At 44.2% G+C, this 24,871-nt stretch overlaps 1 protein-coding gene across 5 annotated transcripts in view; it reads left to right on the top strand.

Annotated features, from left to right (window-relative positions):
- Positions 1-24,871, top strand: part of MOCOS (molybdenum cofactor sulfurase) — a 551,645-nt gene that overhangs the window by 132,509 nt on the left and 394,265 nt on the right. For 4 of the 5 annotated variants that reach the window (XM_072152958.1, XM_072152959.1, XM_072152960.1 and 1 more), the window contains exon 3: positions 9,282-9,348. The exons of the other annotated variant lie outside the window; for it this stretch is intronic. In XM_072152958.1, coding sequence (XP_072009059.1) covers positions 9,282-9,348 — 67 coding nt within the window. The remainder of the gene's footprint in view (positions 1-9,281; positions 9,349-24,871) is intronic. 5 annotated transcript variants of the gene reach the window in all.

Genomic DNA, 24,871 nt, shown 5'->3' with positions numbered 1-24,871 from the left:
CAAGCTGCCTGCTCGCCTACTCTCCCTCGCTACTTGTCCCGCAGAAGTACGCCCTCTGCCGCTAGCGTTGTCAGAAGGGAAATACTGTTTCAGCTTGTGCACCAGGGCCTGCTGGTATTTATGCATTCTCACACTCCTTTCCTCTACAGCAGTGGTTCTCAACCTTTCTAATGTTGTGACCCCGCAATACAGTTCCTTATGTTGCGGTGACCGCAAACCATGTACAAGACTATAACGACTATAATACTGCCCCATATGTACAAGACTATAACGACTATAATACTGCCCCATATGTACAAGACTATAACGACTATAATACTGCCTCATATGTACAAGACTATAACGACTATAATACTGCCACTATGTACAAGACTATAACGACTATAATACTGCCCCATATGTACATGACTATAACGACTATAATACTGCCCCCTATGTACAAGAATATAACTAAAATAATACTGCCCCCTATGTACAGGGATATAACTACTATAATACTGCCCCTTATGTACAGGAATATAACTACTATAATACTGCCCCCTACGTACAAGAATATAACTACTATAATACTGTCCCCCCTCCCCCAGTTTTGGTTCCTCCATTTTCTGCCCCAGTTGTAGTGCCCCCCCTCCTGCCCCCAATTCTAGCCTCCCCCCCTCTTGTCTCCAGTTTTGCCCCTTCTCCTGCCCCCAGTTCAAGTGCTTCCCCTCCTGCCCCCAGTTTTGCCCCCACCCCTGCTGCCTCCAGTTTTGCCCCTTCTCCTGCCCCCAGTTCTAGTGCTTCCCCTCCTGCCCCCAGTTTTGGTGCCCCCCCCCCTGCTGCCTCCAGTTTTGCCCCTTCTCCTGCCCCCAGTTCTAGTGCTTCCCCTTCTGCCCCCAGTTTTGGTGTGTCCCTCTCCTATGGCCTCCAGTTTCGCCCCTTCTCCTGCCCCCAGTTCTAGTGCTTCCCCTCCTGCCCCCAGTTTTGGTGTGTCCCCCTCCTGCGGCCTCCTGCGGCCTCCAGTTTTGCCCCTTCTTCTGCCCCCAGATCTAGTGCTTCCCCTCCTGCCCCCAGTTTTGGTGTCCCCCCCCCCCTCCTGTCTCCAATTTTGCCCCTTCTCCTGCCCCCAGTTTTGGTGCTGCCCCCCCCCCTTCTGTCTCCAGTTTTGCCCCTTCTCCTGCCCCCAGTTTTGGTATCCCCCCCCTCCTGTCTCCAGTTTTGCCCCTTCTCCTGCCCCCAGTTCTGGTGATTCCCCTCCTGCTGCTTCAGGTTCTACTCACTGTGAGCAGAGCAGTCTGTTCCGCGGGAGTCTGTATAGAGGAGGAGCCAGAGGGTCATGTGATGATGACATCACCACAGGTCCTCAAGCTTCCCCTGTATACAGCAGGAAGGTCCTCAAGCAGTGAGTTATCACACATGTTATACTCCGTATTTGCTGCGAATCGCGGCAAAAAAGTAATAGGATCGCGACCCCTGTGTTTCCACAGGTTCAGAAACGCTGCTATACAGGGATGAGAGTGTAAAAATTTTGCTTGTACCGTGGGTCCAGTAGAGCGAATACCCAGTAATCGGTGCTGGAATAAATTCTTTGAACGCGAGGGTCACGGGATAGGCAGCCTAGCATGAAATCTGCCATATGTGCCAGAGTCCCAACGCGCAACAATTCACTCCCCTCACTGGCCTGACTGTCCATTTCCTCCTTCAACTCCTCTTCTTCTGCCCATACACGCTGAACAGTGAAGGACTGAGCAATGCTCCCCTCTTCTGTCTCGCCAACATTCTCCTCCTCTTCCTCCTCATCCTCCTCCACCTCCTCCGATATGCGCTGAGAAACAGACCTGAGGGTGCTTTGGCTATCAACAAGGGAATCTTCTTCCCCCGTCTCTTGTGATGAGCGCAAACCTTCCGACTTCATGCTGATCAGAGAGTTTTTCAACAGGCCAAGCAGCGGGATGGTGAGGCTGACCATTTGTGTTGACTCCTCAAAGTTACTCAGCACCTGACAGATATCAGACATCCACGTCCACTCCTCATGGTAGACTTGAGGAAGCTGACTGACCTGACTACCAGTTCTGGTGGAAGTTGACATCTGGCAGTCTACAAAACCGCTCTGCGCTGCTGGTAAACTCTGGATAACATGGGTAATGTTGAATTCCACCTCGTGGGCACGTCGCACAACAGTCGGTGAGCGGGCAGTTGGAGGCGGCGCTGCGCTGCCCTGAGAGCGGCAGCATCTGTGATGGACTTCCTGAAATGCGCACAGATGCGCCCCACCTTCGTGAGCAAATCAGATAGATTGGGGTATGTCTTGAGGAACCGCTGAACTATGAGATTTAACACATGGGCCAGGCATGGCACATGTGTCAGTCTGCCGAGTTGCAGAGCCGCCACCAAGTTACAGCCGTTGTCACACACAACCATGCCTGGCTTCAGGTTCAGCGGTGCCAGCCACAGATCAGTCTGCACCGTAATGCCCTGTAATAGCTCTTGGGCGGTGTGCATTTTATCGCCTAGGCTCAGCAGTTTGAGCACCGCCTGCTGTCGCTTAGCGATGGCACTGCTGTTGTGCCTAGAGCTACCGACTGATGGCGCCATGCCCATGGATGGTAATTCGGAGGAGGAGGTGGAGGAGGGGTGGGAGGAAGAGGAGGCATAGTAGGCCTGAGAGACCTGGACCGAGGTAAGCCCCGCAATCCTCGGCGTCGGCAGTATATGACCAGCCCCAGGGTCAGACTCGGTCCCAGCCTCCACCAAGTTAACCCAATGTGCCGTCAGCGATATATAGTGGCCCTGCCCGGCAGCACTCGTCCACGTTTACGTGGTCAGGTGGACCTTGTCAAAAATGGCGTTGGTCAGGGCACGGATGATGTTATCTGACACGTGCTGGTGCAGGGCTGGGACGGCACAACGGGAAAAGTAGTGGCGGCTGGGGACCGAATACCAAGGGGCGGCCGCCGCCATGAGGTTGCGAAAGGTCTCGGTCTCTACCAGCCTATAGGGCAGCATCTCCAGGCTAAGTAGTTTGAGGGCTTGGGCGTGTGGGTGGGTTGCACTGTACTTCCTCTTGCGCTCCAGTGTCTTGGGTATGGAGAGCTGAACACTGTGCATGGAGACGGTGGATGCTGTGGAGGATCGTGGAGGCGAAGGTGTGGTTTTCGCACGGGAGGTGTTTGGGCCGGGGTCCTGGGCAGGGGGATGACTAGCAGAGGCAGCAGATGACACAGGGGAAGGAGCAGTGATGTGTCCGGCCGGAGTTGAACGGCCTTGGTTCTGCCCCTGCCCCACCACTGCCTCTTCCAACCTGTTCTCGTCGAGGACTCTCCTCCGTCTCAGAAGCACTGTGTTCACCCAGCCTATCAACCCAGCTTGGGTCTGTCACCTCATCATCCTCCGATCCCTCAGTCTGCTCCCCCCTTGGACTTCCTGCCCTGACAACAACTTCACCTCTGTCTGACAACCGTGTCTCCTCATCGTCCGACAACTCTTTACACACTTCTTCCACTACGTCAACAATGTCATCATCACCCACAGACTGCGACCAGTGGAAAACCGGGGCATCGGAAAAGAGCTCAGCAGCATCCGGACAAGTGGTTTGTGACTCTGGGAAGGGTCCAGAAAACAGTTCCTCAGAGTATGCCGGTTCAAATGCCAAATTTTCCTGGGAGGGGGCAGACTGGGGGGAAGGAGGCTGAGGTGGAGATTTCGGTGACATGGGTGGACTGCGTGGAAGACTGACTGGGGGACAAATGGCTAGAAGCATTGTCCGCAATCCACGACATCACCTGTTCGCACTGTTCTGGCTTCAACAGTGATCTACCACGGGTCCCAGTAACTTGAGAAATGAACCTAGGGAGTGTAGCTCTGCGGCATCCCCCTGCTCCCTCATCAGCAGGTGGTGTCTCACCCCCCCCCAGGACCACGGCCTCTGACCCCTGCAGTAGTTGGACGCCCACGCCCTCGTCCTCTACCCCTAGCTCTCAGGTTCAACATTTTCAAAATTCAAGTGTAAACTGTTAATTTTTTTTGTGTTTTTTTGTGTTTTTGTTATTTTTAACAAAACGATGCTATCCTATTGCTATGGCTAGTTTCTAACCTACACTGACAGGACACAACAGGATTTTGTGCTGTGCCTGATGACTTTTAGTTTTGAAAAAAAACAAAAAAAAAAACAGAAAAAGCAGACTGTGCCTAATTCAATCAAACCCCTAATAAATTGTCCCACTTAGGTGTTTGAGATGGATATGTGTGTCACTAGAGCTACCGTATATTCCGGCGTATAAGACGACTTTTGAAGACAGAAAAATCTTCTGTCTTCTCTGGGGTCGTCTTATACGCCGGTAATCGCGACCGCCCGCCGTGTATTCACGGCGGCGGTCGGGTCGCGCTGCATGGAGAGGGATCACGGGCTGAGCCCTCTCCATAGCCGGCAAGTCTTTGCTGCATAGGCTTACCGGTAACACCCGCGATCGGTGCTAGCAACGATCGCGGGTGTTTTCACAGCGTTGGCTGCCGGCAAAGTTGCCGGCAGCCTCAAAAAGATAGCGGCGCATGGGCGCCGCCATCTTACCTGGGATCGCCGCTCCCCGTGACGTCATCGGGGGCGGCGATCCGTCTCCATGGTAGCCTCGGGTCTTCCGAAGACTCGAGGCTATTTCGTTTTAACCCCTTCATTACAATGTGCTGATAGCACATTGTAATGAATGAGGAAAATCCCCATGTACTGCCATACTACAGTATGATAGGATCGATCAGACAACCTAGGGTTAAAGTACCCTAGGGAGTCTGAAAAATAGTATAAATAAAAAAAAAAAAGTTATAAAAAAAAATTATAATAAAAAAACCTAAAATTTCAAATCACCCCCCTTTCCCTAGAACTGACATAAATATAAATAAACAGTAAAAATCATAAACACATCAGTTATCGACGCGTCCGAAAATGCTTGATCTATCAAAATATGATAACGGTTTTTCAATGCGTTTAACCCCGTAATGGAAAATAGCGTCCAAAGTCGAAAATGGCACTTTTTTTGCCATTTTGAAAAATATAAAAAATCTATAAAAAGTGATCAAAAGGTCGTACAGTCCTAAAAATTATATCATTGAAAATAATATCAAATTTCGCAAAAAATGACACCACCCACAGCTCCGTACACCAAAGTATAAAAAAGTTATTAGCGCCAGAAGTTGGTAAAATCAAAAAAATAATTTTTGTACAGGAGGTTTTCATTTTTGTAAATGTATGAAAACATTATAAAATTATAGAACTGATATAAATATAAACAGTAAAAATCATAAACACATTAGGTATCAACGCGTCCGAAAGTGCCCAATCAAAATATATAATATAATATAAAATAATAACCGATTTTCACTGTATTTAACCCTGTAATGGAAAATAACGCACATAGTCGAAAATGGCACTTTTTTGCCATTTTAAAAAATATAAAAATTCTATAACAAGTAATCAAAAGGTTGTACAGTCCTAAAATTATAACATTTTAAACGTCTTAAAAAGTTGAAAAAAACAACACCTCCCAAAACTCTGTATACCAAATTATAAAAAAGTTATTGGCGCCAGAAGTGGATAAAATCAAAAAAATAATTTTTGTACAGGAGGTTTTCATTTTTCTAAATGTATGAAAACATTATAAAACCTATACAAATTTGGTATCACCTTAATCGTACCGACCCAAAGAATAAAGTAGACATGTCATTTGGGGCGCTCAGTGAAAGATGTAATGTCCAAGCCCACAAGAAAATGGCGCAAATGCGTTTTTTCACCATTTTCATTGCATTTGGAATTTTTTTCCCGCTTCATACATGGCATGGAATATTTAATAAAATTTACAATATTTAAACATTTACAGTAAAATGGACGATGGTAATATTGTTGTTGTATGCCTTATGTTTATGAGCAACAGTTTTCCTGCTATATACCTGCATGTCATAAGAATTTAAATTAAAAAAAAGGACCATGTTAAATTCAAATCTTTTTTTTTTTTTAATTTTTACCCGTGTTTTATATGCGTTGGAAAAGGGGTAGTCTTATACGGCGAATATATCTTAAACTCTATATTTTAAACAGGAAAGTAGGGGGGTCATCTTATACACTAGGTCGTCTTATACTCCGGAATATACGGTAAATATAACGTTCGCAACTCTCCCTGCAAATTCTTCACAATATGGTACTAGCTGCACTACTAGTGCCAGCAAGGCCAGCCACAAGCAAATCAACAACATATATATATATATAACGCGATTGTAGGCCTAAGAAAGTCGGTTGGGTTCTTGTATGCCTAGTTTCTAACCTACACTGACAGCACACAACAAATGGATTTTAAGTCACTTTAAGTTTTGAAAAAAAAAAAATCGTCAGACTGTGTCTAATTCAATCAAACCCCTAATAAATTGTCCCACTTAGGTGTTTGAGATGGATATGTGTGTCACTAAGAGCTAAATATAACGTTTGCAAGTCTCCCTGCAAATTCCTCACAATATGGTACTAGCTGCACTACTAGTGCCAGCAAGCCCAGCCACAAGCAATCAAAAAAAAATAAAATATAACGCTATTTTAGCCCTAACAAGGGCTGTTGGGTTCTTGTAGACTCACTCCTGCCTAACAGTAAGCTAATATAACACCCTAACGCTATCGCTGCAGCAGCAGCAACTCTCTCCCTAACGGCATCCAGAAAGAGAATGATCCGAGCAGCACGGGCAGGGGCTAGTCTATTCCAGGGTCACCTGATCAGGCCAGCCAACCACTGCTATCGACGTGTAGGGGTACCACGTCATGCTGGATGGAGTGTAGAGTCTCCTGGCTTGTGATTGGCTCTGTTTCTGGCCGCCAAAAATCAAAACGGCGGGAGATGCCATTTTCTCGAGCTGGCAAAGTATTCGTCCGAGCAACGAGCAGTTACGAGTACGCTAACGCTCGAACGAGTCATCACGATTACAGCGATACCTCATTTATAAGGCTTTTTTATGGTTAACTTGTTTTGCAGAATATAGAACTAATTTTGTGAGAAGTTTGCTTGTTTTTGCGTAGTCATGTAACATTGGGCAGAACATTTATATTTTTTTGTTTACAGGGTTTAGAGCTTATTTTATGCGGGACAAGCTGTACTTTTTCTTGGTATCATGCTGGGGTAAATTTTACTTTTTGATCACTTTTTGTGCGCTTTTTATGCAGTCATATGTGAAAATTTAATAATTTTTGTGAGGTTTTTTTTTTGTGTTTTTTTTTACGGCGTTCACCGTACAGGTTCAATGACCATTTTATTTTATTGTACGGGTTGTTACGGACGTTGTGATTCCCAATATGTTCTGGTTATTTGGTGGTTTTCACTTTTTTATGTTTTATTTGATTACTGCATGGGATGGGACTTAAAGGGAACCCGTCACCACTATTTTCACAAATACAGGTAGTGGCAGGTTCCTATAGAGCTCTAGTAACTATCTGACACCCTGCTTGTAGCTAAAAATTATTCCCCTCAGATCCCCATAAAATCAGAGTTATAATCTTGCCTGGTATCTATGCAGCTTTGGAGCGAGTCCACAGGGGCGTGGCCTAATGTCATGTGACCAGGGTGACATCATCAAAGGTCCTTGAGCTACTTAATATGAAAACTATACCCCATGTACATATCTGACCACATAAAACAATCACAGAAGCCTCCATGGACTCCTAATCCTCTCCATGCAGCCTGCTGTGATTTCATGTGATAAAATATACTGTGATTTCAAGACATATATGCTTAGTGTACAGTTCCTAATGCTACAAAAGCTATAGGGCCTGCCATGATGTCACCCTGGTCACATGACATTATAGCAGCATACAGAGATAGAGATGGAGAGAAGCTGCTGGACTCAGCCCGAGGAGCCATGCTTAGTTACCAGATAAAACTATAAAGTTGAATATATGGGAATCTCAGGGTGTCAGATAGTTACTAGAGCTATATAGGAACCTATCACTACCTGTATTTGTGAAAATAGTGGTGACGGGTTCCCTTTAAGGGGACTCTTTTATTCTTTTTTAATAATTTTTTTTAGTTGCACTTATTTTTTAACTTTTTTTTTACTGTTTTATTTTGTCCCTTTGTGGGACATGAACAAGTGATCATTTGATCACTTGCTCATTGTAAAATACTGCAATACTAATTTATTGCAGCATATTACATAGTCAGCCTATGCATTCTGCATAGGTTGACAGCTGCACTGTTACCGTAAATTGTGCACAGTGCATGATCCTAACAGGCAGCTACTATAGGCAGACCTGGGGTCCTTATCGGAACTCAGGGTTGCCATGGTAACGGAGGTAACGCCCTGCACGGAGGGTGCCGATCGTCGCACCGATGCACCATAGACGCCGTGGTCACCATGACCATAGCGTCTATAGGGTTAAACAGATCGGGATAGTCACGATCCCTGCTGTTACTGCGGGATCCTGGCTACCGCGTACCACCGGAATCCCTTGGCGATCGCCATGACATGATTCTACGTCAAGGTGCGGGAACGACCCGCATCCTATGGGTGATGCCACACATGGTGTTTTGAAACCGTTTTTGGTCCTTTTTTAAGCCGTCCGTTTAAAAGCGCATGCGTTATTGTCCGGTTTTTATTGCGCAAATTCAGAAAACATGTCAAAAAACGCATGTGTTATTAAAAAACGGATGCGTTTTTTAACGGATTGGTTAAAAACGGACCAAAAACGGTTTCAAAACGCCATGTGTGGCTTCACCCTATGACGTAGAATCACGTCAAGGTGCGGAAAGGGGTTAAAGTGTCCAGTGGTGTGATTCTTACTTAATCATGACAGATTGATCTCCAGCCCTGTCCTCATCAATACCCACACTTGTGTTAATGGAGCAATCACTGAAACAATTTTAGCTGCTCCTTCTACGGCAGGCCTGCAATGAAGTTGAAATGTGTTTTGGGGGAAAAAGTTAATTTTTTAGGCAAATACTGACTTTGCAATTAATTACTGTTAAGCTGATCACTCTTAATAACATTCTGGAGTATATGCAAATTACCATTACAAAACCTTGTACATTAGTCTTTTTAAAATTTAACATTTGTATCATTCTCAAAACTTTTGCCCATGGGTTTAGAGACATTCTTTTTTTTTCTTCTAACTTTTCTATGGTAACTGAACCATTTAGAAGAGCAGTTCATTAAAGGGTTAATATTGTATTACGTTGTCATGTACTGTCAGTTTTTGCTATTTTTTACTCTAACTGTTCTTTTTCAGTAGAAAAATGAGTTCTAGAAAAGCTAATGTTACTTACACATTTAAATTTATTTAGGTAATCCTCACAGCAGCAACTTAATCAGCAAGATGACACAAGATACAATTGAACAAGTTCGATTGAGGTAAAAAAAATAGGTTAAGGTTACTGTATGTTAACATAACGCAACATGTTTTAGTATCGGTTTTACTTTTTTAGTTATTTTGTAATAACAATCATAACTACTTAATCTAAGGCCCCTTGTACATGCGTTGTCTCACTGCACTGTGACCATGCATGGAAAATATAAGTTCTAGATTTCGCCATACTATTGCACAGGCCGCTTCCTTTTCTATGGAGAGGGGAGGGATGAGCAGGGATTCACCCTTTCATTCCTCTGCAAACATCTGTATGCTTGCTTGGGCTACGGCTGTGCAAGCATATTTTTGTGTGCAGGGGGCCTGACGCTGGTGCCACTCGTGCCGCTTTGTCTGCGTTTGCAAACACAAACGCAGACAAAGCCGCTCCCGCCGGGGCGGGCCGCGGCCCAATCGCATCAGCGTTTCTATGGAAACGCCTGCGACCGGTAACAAGCATTAAATTAACGCAAACCACCGGCGGCTCATTCCCGATCCCAGGCGTTTCCATAGAAACGCCGATGCGCTCGGGCCGCGGCCCGCCCCGGTGGGGCTTTGTCTGCGTTTGCGTCTTTAAACGCAGACAAAGTTGTGCGTGTGGCACCAGCCTTTTGCGTTGATTTAATGCAAATCATCGGCGTCTCTTTCCCGATCGCAGGTGTTAACATAGAAACGCCGATGCGATCAGGCTGTGGCCCGCCCCGGTGGGTGTGGCTTTGTCTGCGTTTGCACACGTCGCGTTTAATGCATGCGCTTACAAACGCTTTGCAACAGCTGAATAGAGATTTGCCTAATTAAACAGCTGTTAACACTTGTGTTTACAACTTGCAAATGTTAACACTTGCATTGTTAATATTGTGTTAACAGTTGTTTTGTAAACACAATTGTTAACAGCTGTTTAATTAGGCAAATCTCTTAAAAATCTGCATTTTTAAATGCATGCGTTAGGGTGCATTCACACTATGCGTTGCATTGTGCATTGCGTTTTTGACGCATTCCACTGGCTTTAGCCTTGATTACATGCTAAGCTTACATTGCGTTTTAGCAGATGCAGTGGAAACGCAATGTAACCTTCGTATGTAATCAAGGCTGAAGCCAGTGGAATGCGTAAAAAATGCAAAGCATAATGCGACGCAACGCATCATGTGAACGCCCCCTTAAACGCGACGTGTGACCGCACCCTGAGAATGTTAAATTGATTCTGCTAAACTGCTGCGCCACATACAGCAGCAGTCATGGCCATAGAAGTGCTCCCTTTGACATGTAAGCTGTTAACTGGTAAATTCACAGTTTTAGGCTACATTCACACACATGTATGGGGGCTGTCTATACGGCTGACGTATATACGGTCGATATACGTCACCCATACACTTGGGCTCACGGCCCTGTACGGGCACCGTACCGCTCCGTAGCCCGGGAAAAGATAGGAGATGTCCTATCTTTTCCCGTGATACGGTGACATGTGCTGTATCTTCCTATGGAGAGGGGCGGGAGTGAGCAGCGCTCATCCCCTGCTCCTCTCCGCAGCGCCGATGTATGCCCGCCGTACTACGGTACGGCGGGCATACAACGTGTGAATGTAGCCTTAGGGTGAAGACACACATGGCGTTTTTGAGCCGTTTTTGGGCCGTTTTTACTAATTGCGTTTTCAGATCGTTAATAACGCATGCGTTAAAATTGCGCAATGAATAACGGACAAAAACGCACGCGTTTTCAAAAAACGCACGCGTTTTTAAAAAACGGATGCGTTTTTTAACGCATGCGTTTTTAACGATCTGAAAACGCACTTAGTAAAAACGGCCCAAAAACGGCCCAAAAACGCCATGTGTGTCTTCACCCTTAGACCCCCAGACGAAGGCTCGTTGAGCCGAAACGTACGTCGGGGACGTGGCCTCTCCTGGACAGTGGATTTACAGATGACTGGGTAAGACCTTGCCTTTATGTACTATAGCCATTCGGCTATGCAGCTTACAAGATAGCGCTATCACCATTTACAAATGACACACTCTTTTTCACGTTATCGCTGACATCTGTTCTGCTTAAAATACATGACTTCACAGCAGAATTCAGTTCCATGCCAGCCCAGTCTATCGCCAAAATCAAAAAGGTTTTCATTTACCTGTCAGTCCATCTGTTCTGGGGTCGGCCGCTCCTTTTGTTCTGTACCACACCACTCATGTTTTTAACACAATTTTAATGCATTCAACTGTCAATTCAATGACGGTGCCATCTGGTGGTGGCATCGCCTATGTCATTGTACATGTATGTTATTAATAAAGACCCATTTTTGTATGCATCTTTCTAGTTTGTCCTCTTTCCTCTCTCCAGTTGGAGGGTAAATGTTTTCTCTCTTAGCCTGGGCACTAATTTAAGTTGTGAAACACTGAAGGGGTTAACTGTGGATGGGCAACTGTAGAGCAGGGCCGTTGCTAGGGTGTTAAAAGATCCGGGGCATGGGCCCCAATGCATTTGTATCACACTTTCAGTAATGCCCACTCCTGTACATAACCCCCTCACATTTGGTTGTGCCAATAACTACTTTACTGAGGGTATATACAGCTACAGATACACATATATTCACTATATTCGTCACCTGGTGGCACTATTGTTCTATTCACTTATTAACAACTCCCCCCCCACTCCCACTACCCCCCCCCCCCCCTCAACTTCCTAACCCTCCTTTTTCATCTTTTCATTACACAGTCCCTAATAACAGTTCACACCTCTTGTGTCACCAGTTGGTCACCCCACTCACGGGCTCCAATGTACTGTGCTTTTCTTTCTTTCTCTTTTTCTCACTAACCCAATTAGGGTTCAAACCTCACCACAATGGTTAATACTCATTTCATTCCCATTTTTCCTCATCCCCAGGTACCATATATGGAGCCTCACATACCGTCTTTCCACTCCTCTGTGCTATTACCATGCATTATCATTTACCATCATCATGTTCTACTGCCTCTCAGCGTGCTCATCCTTGGCACATACAAGAGAAAATAATTAAAAATATTGACTGTTCTACTAATACAATTAACCCCTTAACACTCCGCGCCGTAGATCTATGGCGCAGAGGTATAAGGGATGTATGAAGAGGGCTCACGGGCTGAGTCCTTTTCATACAGAGGTGGGGGTTGTTGCATACTGCATATTAACCCTTTCAATGCCGCCGGCAAAGTCGCCGGCGGCATTTAAAAGACCCGAGACTATCTGGCATCTGCAGATTCGTTACAATGAGCCAGTGGCTCATTGTAATGAATGTGCTGCAAAAATGCCATATATTGCAATACAGAAGTATTGCAGTATATGGTAGGAGCAATCTGACTATCTAGGGTTAATGTACCCTAGATGGTCTAAAAAAATAGTGAAAAAAAAGTTTAAAAAATAAAAAAAATTAATAAAATATTAAAAATTCAAATCACCCCCCTTTCCCTAGAACGGATATAAAACATAATAAACAGTAAAAATCACAAACATATTAGGTATCGCCGCGTCCCAAATCTATCAAAATATAAAAACAGTTACGGGCGGCGGTGACCTCCGAGACGGGAAATGGCGCCCAAATGTCCGAAATGCGACTTTTACACCTTTTTACATAACATAAAAAATGAAATAAAAAATGATCAAAATGTCGCACAGACCTCAAAATGGTAGCAATGAAAACGTCGCCTCATTTCGCAAAAAATGACCCCTCACACATCTCCGTGCGCCAAAGTATGAAAAAGTTATTAGCGTCAGAAGATGGCAAACATTTTTTTTTCTTTTTTGTACACATTCGTTTAATTTTTGAAAATGTATTAAAACACAATAAAGGGGGGTATTTTTGATATACACTGGCGCAAAGATGTAGGTGGGTTGGCCAAAGTGCTTAAATAAGCAAAAAAAGAGAAAGGAAAAAACCTTCGCTGGTAAGGACAGTGTGCCTCTCCACTGCTACAAACACTACTTAAGTAAAAAACAAGGATACCTGCGCTGGCTATAAAATTAGGACTATTAGGTTCGGATAAACGCTATACCACTAACGGATCTACAATGATTTAAACATCAGTGTGCACGATGCACTAACCTGTAAGTGGCACCCCTCCTGTGTGGGAAGTTTGATTCCTTCCGTTTAGTGAGGTTTTGTCCCGTAGGTCTCGTAAATCTCATGTAGAGCAATAATCTTTTCGTGAGGTGTATTTCACTTCGGATAGCGTTTCCAAGCCAAGTAGTAATCCACAAAATGCAGATCAGCACGCGAGTCCCGGCCGGTGGCTTCGCTGGATCTGACTAACAAGGTACCGGTGACGTCACCCTAGGTACGGTCCGTCTGGTGAGACAAAAGGGTTTTCCACCGACGCGTTGTCGAGAGCTCCGGCTCTCTTCCTCAGGGTTGAATTCCTAATCTCACTGATGCGGGTAATCTTATAGGTACGGTGCCATTATTAGGGAGAGAGCTGATCAAGTTCTTGTGGTTGGTCTGGACAAATAGTTTCGTTCTGTTTAGTTTTAAAATGCGTCTTTTTATAATTCTGTTGTGTCGCTATATCCAGATAAGGTGCCATTCTCAAAACATTTTTATTAATTTATAAAAAAATATATATATTTATTGTTAAAAACACTGTTTTAATTAATTAATTAGTTGTCTTCCTAAAAAAGTACATATATATATATATATATATATATATATATATATATAGTCATAAACTATAATATAAAAATGTGTATAAAAATAAAAATAAAAAGTATATATATATCAGTGTATTTCAATTGGGCAGTGGGTACCAGTGTAAATCTTCCACTTAAAATGCAAATAATTCGATCTCGCTGTTCAAACCATTAGGGATTAGCGTATCTAGCTCGAATATCCATCGGCTTTCTGCCTTTGACATACATTTAATATAATTTCCCCCTCTCCAGTTCTTTTTCACTTGTTCAATGCCAAATATTACACTTCCTTCGATTTTTCCATTGTGTTTGTCCTTACAATGGCGTGCTAGTGGGTGGCCATCAAATTGTTTTTTTATATTCCGCAAATGTTCTTTTATCCTTATGTTAAGTTTTCTTTTTGTCCTTCCAATGTAACTTTTCCCACAGGGGCACTGTATGCAATATATGACTCCTTTTGTATTGCAGCTGATATGATGTTTAATTGGGAAGGAGTTGTTCTTATTTCCGAACATCTGTACTATAGATCTTGCTTTTATATTCTTACATACTGTACAGTGTCTGCACGGATAAAAACCTGGTTGTTTCAGAAAGTTGTTATTATATGTTCCAGAATTAGTTGTTGGTTTTTTCTTTTTATTTTGGACAGTTGGTGCTATCATGTTTCCCAGATTCTGTGCTTTCCTAAACACGAATTTTGGTTTTTTTGGAATGTGTTCACCAATGGTTTTATCCTGCTTAAGGATACTCCAATGTTTTTGGATGATTCGTTTGAACATAAAATGATCTTTTGAGAATTGTGTAATTATTGGGATACTCGCTATATCATCTTTTCCATTTTCTTTTGGAGGGCTTCCTTTTCTATCTCGCCCAGTGGCTAACAATGTGTCTCTAGGAATGTTAGCTATTTCAGTTCGTACTAACCTGATAGGATCTAGCTCATATCCTTTTTGAATAAATGTATTCTCTAGATGGTCCGCTTCTTTCAGGAAATCATCCAATTCAGTGCAATTTCTCCGATGACGTAGGAATTGACTCTTGGGGATGTTGTCCCCAAACAGAATCACATAGGTAGAATGGATACAAGAAATGTCACTAAACATAATCAAAATAGAGACAGAAATATACAAGATTTTTTTCACATAGACCGCACAAAAGGAACAAAAGGGGTTGTAGGGGGGGGAAACTCTCCAAAAAGAAAAAGACAGTGAACTTAATAACTATTACAGACCCAAAGGAGACTGACACGGGACAAAAGATCTATAATTTGAGTAAACATATTTTGACACCACATGAAAATACTCTATTGAATAAAGGGTTAAAATTTGCGCCCACTAACAAATTTGACAAATTTAATGCCTTCATTGGTGTCAAAAAATATATGCGCAATTTAGCTCTAAAAAAATATTTTCTTAAAAAAACCCCAAACATAACGACCCAGACCAATAACAACCAATATATCCACACCTCTTTAAAAAATAAATCTACGTTCCACCCATCAAACGAATATTCAGAGGCCATGAATACTTTCCAACACCTTGTGGTCCGTGATATAAAGAAGATACCAATAACAAAAAAACAGTCTATTTATGGTAATAATTTAACTAGGAAAGAAATTGAAGCCATCAAATCCTTGCAAAGAAATGAACAAATAGTGATACGTCCAGCAGATAAAGGGGGGAGTATTGTTATATTAAATCAAGATGATTACAATAAAGAATTACAACGCATATTAGGGGATAGCCGTACCTATGAAAAATTAAAATCCGACCCAACAAATCAATATAAAAAAGAGTTGGACATTCTCTCCAAAAAAGGTAAATCTCTAGGCATCTTAACCAAACAGGAATATGATTTTATTAATAACCAAAACCCGCGTTTAGCGGTATTATATTACTTACCAAAAATCCATAAGTCTTGCACTAATCCACCTGGACGCCCTATTGTATCGGGCATCGATTGCCTAACCTCAAACCTATCTCAATATGTGGACCACCAACTCCAGAGGTATGTATGTATGCTACCAGCATACCTACGAGACACCAAACACATTTTAGAGCAATTAAAGGACATTGTATGGCAACCCCACTATATTTTGGGAACACTAGACATCACTTCATTATATACTGTTATCGAACACCTCAAAGGTTGTGAGGCTGTTAAGCATTTTTTACAAAAAACAAATGATCTACCTGAGTCCCAAATCAATTTCATAATCGATTCTATATTATTTATATTACATCATAATTACTTTCTCTATGAGGAAGAATTTTATAAACAAAAATGGGGAACAGCCATGGGGACCAAGTTCGCGCCGAGCTACGCCAATTTATATGTAGGGCGATGGGAGGAAGAAAATATCTACCCTACTGGCGGGCTCGGTGCGAACTTGGTCCTATGGCGCAGGTTTATCGATGATGTCATCTTTATTTGGGCTGGAGGGGAAGAATCCTTAAAAAGATTCTTAAGGGACGCAAATACAAACACCTTCTTTTTGGAGTTCACTTCAACCTACAGCTAGGAAGAAATACACTTTCTGGACCTAACAATTTATGTCGATAAAGGAAAAATTAAAACTAAAACATACAATAAACCAACTGACAGCAATAGCTTGATCCTTAGAAAGAGCTGTCATTTGCCCATATGGCTAGACAACATCCCCAAGAGTCAATTCCTACGTCATCGGAGAAATTGCACTGAATTGGATGATTTCCTGAAAGAAGCGGACCATCTAGAGAATAAATTTATTCAAAAAGGATATGAGCTAGATCCTATCAGGTTAGTACGAACTGAAATAGCTAACATTCCTAGAGACACATTGTTAGCCACTGGGCGAGATAGAAAAGGAAGCCCTCCAAAAGAAAATGGAAAAGATGATATAGCGAGTATCCCAATAATTACACAATTCTCAAAAGATCATTTTATGTTCAAACGAATCATCCAAAAACATTGGAGTATCCTTAAGCAGGATAAAACCATTGGTGAACACATTCCAAAAAAACCAAAATTCGTGTTTAGGAAAGCACAGAATCTGGGAAACATGATAGCACCAACTGTCCAAAATAAAAAGAAAAAACCAACAACTAATTCTGGAACATATAATAACAACTTTCTGAAACAACCAGGTTTTTATCCGTGCAGACACTGTACAGTATGTAAGAATATAAAAGCAAGATCTATAGTACAGATGTTCGGAAATAAGAACAACTCCTTCCCAATTAAACATCATATCAGCTGCAATACAAAAGGAGTCATATATTGCATACAGTGCCCCTGTGGGAAAAGTTACATTGGAAGGACAAAAAGAAAACTTAACATAAGGATAAAAGAACATTTGCGGAATATAAAAAAACAATTTGATGGCCACCCACTATCACGCCATTGTAAGGACAAACACAATGGAAAAATCGAAGGAAGTGTAATATTTGGCATTGAACAAGTGAAAAAGAACTGGAGAGGGGGAAATTATATTAAATGTATGTCAAAGGCAGAAAGCCGATGGATATTCGAGCTAGATACGCTAATCCCTAATGGTTTGAACAGCGAGATCGAATTATTTGCATTTTAAGTGGAAGATTTACACTGGTACCCACTGCCCAATTGAAATACACTGATATATATATACTTTTTATTTTTATTTTTATACACATTTTTATATTATAGTTTATGAATATATATATGTACTTTTTTAGGAAGACAACTAATTAATTAATTAAAACAGTGGTGGAAACAATGATTTTTTAATATTATGTTTTTAACAATAAATATATATATTTTTTTATAAATTAATAAAAATGTTTTGAGAATGGCACCTTATCTGGATATAGCGACACAACAGAATTATAAAAAGACGCATTTTAAAACTAAACAGAACGAAACTATTTGTCCAGACCAACCACAAGAACTTGATCAGCTCTCTCCCTAATAATGGCACCGTACCTATAAGATTACCCGCATCAGTGAGATTAGGAATTCAACCCTGAGGAAGAGAGCCGGAGCTCTCGACAACGCGTCGGTGGAAAACCCTTTTGTCTCACCAGACGGACCGTACCTAGGGTGACGTCACCGGTACCTTGTTAGTCAGATCCAGCGAAGCCACCGGCCGGGACTCGCGTGCTGATCTGCATTTTGTGGATTACTACTTGGCTTGGAAACGCTATCCGAAGTGAAATACACCTCACGAAAAGATTATTGCTCTACATGAGATTTACGAGACCTACGGGACAAAACCTCACTAAACGGAAGGAATCAAACTTCCCACACAGGAGGGGTGCCACTTACAGGTTAGTGCATCGTGCACACTGATGTTTAAATCATTGTAGATCCGTTAGTGGTATAGCGTTTATCCGAACCTAATAGTCCTAATTTTATAGCCAGCGCAGGTATCCTTGTTTTTTACTAAAACACAATAAAACCTATATAAATTTGGTATCACCGCGATCGCACCGAACCAAAGAATAAAGTAGGCGTGTTATTTGGAGCGAAGACTGAAAGTCGTAAAAACTGAGCCCACAAGAACGTAACGTGCGTTTTTTTCCCAATTTTTCCACATTTGGAATTTTTTTCAGCTTCGCAGTACACGGCATGTTAAAATAAATAACATTTTGGGAAAGTAAAATTTGTTACGCACAAAATAAGCCCTCACACAGGTCTGTACACGTAAAAATGAAAAAGTTATGGATTTTTGAAGTTGGAGAGCGAGAAATGAGTCGAAAAACCCTGCGTCCTTAAGGGGTTAATAGGATTAGGTGTCTGTTTACCCCTTATTGTAATTATATGTTCTGTCAGTAGTATGTGTGGTGCGGGTGTCTGAGCATGGGCCCATGCGTGTGAGTGTCGGGTATGAATGGGGATGCTTCATCATTATTTATACTTATTATTTATCACTTGTTGACAGGGTATTATACATATTTATATAATAATGCAAATTATAATGATTTTTTGTTGTATCTATGTCCAACCATACTATTGCACTGTCACTTTATTTGTATACTAACTATGAATTGGTAGTGCCCACATTTTAGACTCATTTTTTCATGTGTTGGTATTTATTGGTTTTTATTCATGAATTGTCACCATTTTTTCATTTTTTCAAACCTTTGCTCATACTTTCATTATTAATTATTTGTCATTATTTTTCACATTTTTATGTTTCTGCTTATATTTTTCACCATAGCGATACATGTTTACTTAAACCTCACGTAAGTACACTACACTCTTACTTCAGTCAAAGGAGTCCTATCTGGGTCTCCTTTGGACCATTTTCGGGCACGTATATTCATTGAGTGGCTGGCAGCGATATAGGAATAGGTATTCCCCAAACTCGCGCTGCCCAGCCGTTCCACACATGGGCGTATGCGCGGGTACAGCAACTTACGTCACCGGATGTGACGTCATTCGATCATGTGACTCTCCCATGGTGTGTTCCGGTATGGGCGCCGCAATGACACCCGGGCCACACACCGGCAGCGTTTTACACCTTCATCACAAGCAGGTATTTATACACAGACACCAAATCATTTGGGCACCCCTGAGGAAGCTGCGTTTTGCGGCGATACGCGTGGGGCATTGCCTGGGCTCCCTTTGGACCTCCACTTTACTCAGGTAATTTTTGGTCTCCAATTTTGTATGCAGCAGTTTGGATCACACTGTCCATCTGGATTTCCAGCTGGAAACCCATCTTTTTCATCTTTTTTTCACTTACTATGTCCGTGGGGACTTCTTTATATACTACTTGCCCTAGTTGGCAATCTTTGCCATTTTGGATTTACTAGTCCTCGAGTATCGTATTGTACTGTATTTTGTTGTACCATATCTCTATATTTCTGCATTTTGTAGTCCATTTCTGCGCATACTGGAGTACACTTGTGATTTATTAATATGATCTCAGTGATGTGTCCTAGGGGGACAGGTAGCTAGTCACTATCGCATGACTTTACCTGCCATGTTTTGTCACGAAAGCAGTTGATCTGCTTTTTCCGTGTTTTTTTTTTTTTTTTTATATATTTTTTTATTTTAACCATGAATACAATAAAAAAAGAATAACAATTTATCAATCCATTGTATGAGATAACAATCAATCTACACACAGAAAAAAAAAGAATTTACAATTGCCTAACTAAATAGATGCAGATTAGAGATGAGCGAACACTAAAATGCTCGGGTACTCGTTATTCGAGACAAACTTTTCCCGATGCTCGAGTGCTCGTCTCGAATAACGAACCCCATTGAAGTCAATGGGAGACTCGAGCATTTTTCAAGGGGACCAAGGCTCTGCACAGGGAAGCTTGGCCAAACACCTGGGAACCTCAGAAAAGGATGGAAACACCACGGAAATGGACAGGAAACAGCAGGGGCAGCATGCATGGATGCCTCTGAGGCTGCATAATCGCAACATTATGCCAAAATTATGGGCAACAGCATGGCCATGACAGAGTGACAGAATGAAGCTAGATAGCATTTAAAACATCCAATAATTGACCCTGACACTATAGGGGACGGCATGCAGAGGCAGCGGCAGCAGGCTAGAGAGTGTCATGGCGACATACCCTAAATGGACTCAGGCTTCAAACCAATGGGTGGCAGAGAGGAACCAAAGGAGGTGAGCAAGAAGCGCTCAAATAATATCGGTACATGATAAAAGTTTGCCAGTATATTTTGTGGATTACACAGCAGGGTGGCGACAAAGTTAACATGGAAGCCATGAAAACAACCCAAAATTCTGCCTGACACAGCTCGTTTGATAAGGGGACCATGTATGGAGGCAGTGAACTAGTAGTAGATTAAAGGTGCTGCAGTTAAAACTATGTTAGTTGGATCTTGGCATGGAGCTGGCGCTCCGCTGCCAGGCGAGCTTTCGCCAATCCAAGCCCCTGTCTATAGGCTACTTCCCAAACAGCACTTCTAAGAACCTTTTGTATAAGATCAAGTGTAGTAGCGTTCTTATAAGTTTAGGATATGGCGGGTGAGGGGAATGTAAACAGCTGCGCAAGAAGCGCTGAAATAATATCGGTTAATCATAAAAGTTTGCCAGTATATTTTGTGGATAACACAGCAGGGTGGCGACAAAGTTAACAACTTTGATGTGGAATCCATGAAAACAACCCAAATTTCTGCCTGACACACCTCGTTTGATAAGGGGACGATGTATGGAGGCAGCTATATGGACGACTTTTGGAGGTAGCAATGGAGACAACGTGTGGAGGCTGCTATGGAGACAATTTACTTTGGATAGTGCCTGTATGTGGCAGTCCCAAAAAGTTTTCAAACCAGAGGAGCAGGTAGGTGTCCCTCCAGAAAAATGGAATAGATTGAGTGCCTGTATGTGGCAGTCCCAAAAATGTTTCAAACCAGAGGAGCAGGTAGGTGGCCCTCCAGTAAAATGGAATAGATTGAGTGCCTGTATGTGGCAGTCCCAAAAAGTTTTCAAACCAGAGGAGCAGGTAGGTGTCCCTCCAGAAAAATGGAATAGATTGAGTGCCTGTATGTGGCAGTCCCAAAAATGTTTCAAACCAGAGGAGCAGGTAGGTGGCCCTCCAGTAAAATGGAATAGATTGAGTGCCTGTATGTGGCAGTCCCAAAAAGTTTTCAAACCAGAGGAGCAGGTAGGTGTCCCTCCAGAAAAATGGAATAGATTGAGTGCCTGTATGTGGCAGTCCCAAAAATTTTTCAAACCAGAGGAGCAGGTAGGTGGCCCTCCAGTAAAATGGAATAGATTGAGTGCCTGTATGTGGCAGTCCCAAAAATTTTTTAAAACAGAGGACCGGGTAGGTGGCCCTCCAGAAAAATGGAATAGATTGAGTGCCTGTATGTGGCACTCACAAAAATTGTTTCAAACAGAGGACCGGGTAGGTGGCCCTCCAGAAAAATTAAATGCATAAAGTACTATAGCAAGAGCCAGTGGGCCCTGTCAAAAAATAGCCAGTTTCCTCTGCTTTACTGTACAAAGAGGAGGAGAAGGAGGAAAATGAGGAGGAGGAGGAGTGGATCAATTATTCAGGTTGAGCTTCCTTCACCTGGTGGAGATTGGAAATTCTGAGAAATCCAGCCTTTATTCATTTTAATAAGCGTCAGCCTGTCAGCGCTGTCAGTCGACAGGCGTGTACGCTTATCTGTGATGATGCCACCAGCTGCACTGAAAACCCGCTCGGACAAGACGCTAGCGGCAGGGCAGGCAAGAACCTCCAAGGCGTACAGCGCCAGTTCGTGCCACATGTCCAGCTTTGAAACCCAGTAGTTGTAGGGAGCTGTGTGATCATTTAGGACGATGGTATGGTCAGCTACGTACTCCCTCACCATCTTTCTGTAAAGATCAGCCCTACTCTGCCGAGACTGGGGACAGGTGACAGTGTCTTGCTGGGGTGACATAAAGCTGGCAAAAGCCTTGTAAAGCGTACCCTTGCCAGTGCTGGACAAGCTGCCTGCTCGCCTACTCTCCCTCGCTACTTGTCCCGCAGAACTACGCACTCTGCCGCTAGCGCTGTCAGAAGGGAAATACTGTTTCAGCTTGTGCACCAGGGCCTGCTGGTATTCATGCATTCTCACACTCCTTTCCTCTGCAGGGATGAGAGTGGAAAGATTTTGCTTGTACCGTGGGTCCAGGAGAGTGAACACCCAGTAATCGGTGCTGGAATAAATTCTTTGAACGCGAGGGTCACGGGATAGGCAGCCTAGCATTAAATCTGCCATATGCGCCAGAGTACCAACGCGTAAGAATTCACTCCCCTCACTGGCCTGACTGTCCATTTCCTCCTCCTCCAACTCCTCTTCTTCTGCCCATACACGCTGAACAGTGAAGGACTCAACAATGGTCCCCTCTTGTGTCTCGCCAACATTCTCCTCCTCTTCCTCCTCATCCTCCTCCACCTCCACCTCCTCCGATATGCGCTGAGAAACAGACCTGAGGGTGCTTTGGCTATCAACAAGGGAATCTTCTTCCCCCGTCTCTTGTGACGAGCGCAAAGCTTCCGACTTCATGCTGATCAGAGAGTTTTTCAACAGGCCAAGCAGCGGGATGGTGAGGCTGATGATGGCGGCATCGCCACTGACCATCTGTGTTGACTCCTCAAAGTTACTCAGCACCTGACAGATATCAGACATCCACGTCCACTCCTCATTGTAGACTTGAGGAAGCTGACTGACCTGACTACCACTTCTGGTGGAAGTTGACATCTGGCAGTCTACAATCGCTCTGCGCTGATGGTAAACTCTGGATAACATGGTCAGTGTTGAATTCCACCTCGTGGGCACGTCGCACAACAGTCGGTGAGCGGGCAGTTGGAGGCGGCGCTGCGCTGCCCTGACAGTGGCAGCATCTGGGCTGGACTTCCTGAAATGCGCACAGATGCGGCGCACCTTCGTGAGCAAATCAGACAGATTGGGGTATGTCTTGAGGAAACGCTGAACTATCAGATTTAACACATGGGCCAGGCATGGCACATGTGTCAGTCTGCCGAGTTGCAGAGCCGCCACCAGGTTACGGCCGTTGTCACACACAACCATGCCTGGCTTCAGGTTCAGCGGTGCCAGCCACAGATCAGTCTGCGCCGTGATGCCCTGTAATAGCTCTTGGGCGGTGTGCCTTTTGTCGCCTAGGCTCAGCAGTTTGAGCACCGCCTGCTGTCGCTTAGCGACGGCACTGCTGCTGTGCCTAGAGCTACCGACTGATGGCGCCGTGCCCACGGATGGTAGTTCGGAGGAGGAGGTGGAGGAGGGGTGGGAGGAGGAGGAGGCATAGTAGGCCTGAAACACCTGGACCGAGGTAGGCCCCGCAATCCTCGGTGTTGGCAGTATATGACCAGCCCCAGGGTCAGACTCGGTCCCAGCCTCCACCAAGTTAACCCAATGTGCCGTCAGCGATATATAGTGGCCCTGCCCGGCAGCACTCGTCCACGTGTCCGTGGTCAGGTGGACCTTGTCAGAAACGGCGTTGGTCAGGGCACGGGTGATGTTGTCTGACACGTGCTGGTGCAGGGCTGGGACGGCACATCGGGAAAAGTAGTGGCGGCTGGGGACCGAATACCGAGGGGCGGCCGCCGCCATGAGGTTGCGAAAGGCCTCGGTCTCTACTAGCCTATAGGGCAGCATCTCCAGGCTAAGCAATCTGGAGATGTGCACATTAAGGGCTTGGGCGTGCGGGTGGGTTGCACTATATTTGCGTTTCCGCTCCAGCGTCTGGGGTATGGAGAGCTGAACGCTGGTGGATGCTGTGGAGGATCGTGGAGGCGACGATGGGGTTTTTGTGGCAGGGTCCTGGGCAGGGGGCTGACTATCAGCTGACACAGGGGAAGGAGCAGTGGTGTGCACGGCCGGAGGTGAACGGGCTTGTTGCCACTGAGTGGGGTGTTTAGCATTCATATGCCTGCGCATACTGGTGGTAGTTAAGCTAGTAGTGGTGGAACCCCTGCTGAGCCTGGTTTGGCAAATGTTGCACACCACAGTCCGTCGGTCATCCGGTGTTTCCTTAAAGAACCTCCAGACTTCTGAAGATCTAGCCCTCGCCGCAAGAGCCCTCACCACGGGAGCTTCACTAGTTGACACATTTGGCGCTGATGCACCAGCTCTGGCCCTGCCTCTCCGTCTGGCCCCACCACTGCCTCTTCCAACCTGTTCTGGTCGAGGACTCTCCTCCGTCTCAGAAGCACTGTGTTCACCCGGCCTCTCAACCCAGCTTGGGTCTGTCACCTCATCATCCTCCGATCCCTCAGTCTGCTCCCCCCTCGGACTTCCTGCCCTGACAACAACTTCCCCACTGTCTGACAACCGTGTCTCCTCATTGTCGGACACCTCTTTACACACTTCCACTACGTCAAGAAGGTCATCATCACCCACAGACTGTGACTGGTGGAAAACCTGGGCATCGGAAAATTGCTCAGCAGCAACCGGACA

Source organism: Engystomops pustulosus, chromosome 5 (assembly GCF_040894005.1).
Source record: "Engystomops pustulosus chromosome 5, aEngPut4.maternal, whole genome shotgun sequence".
NCBI classification, from domain to species: Eukaryota; Metazoa; Chordata; class Amphibia; order Anura; family Leptodactylidae; genus Engystomops; species Engystomops pustulosus.
Note: the sequence above shows the minus strand (reverse complement) of the source record. Positions and strands in the feature narration are given on the sequence as shown.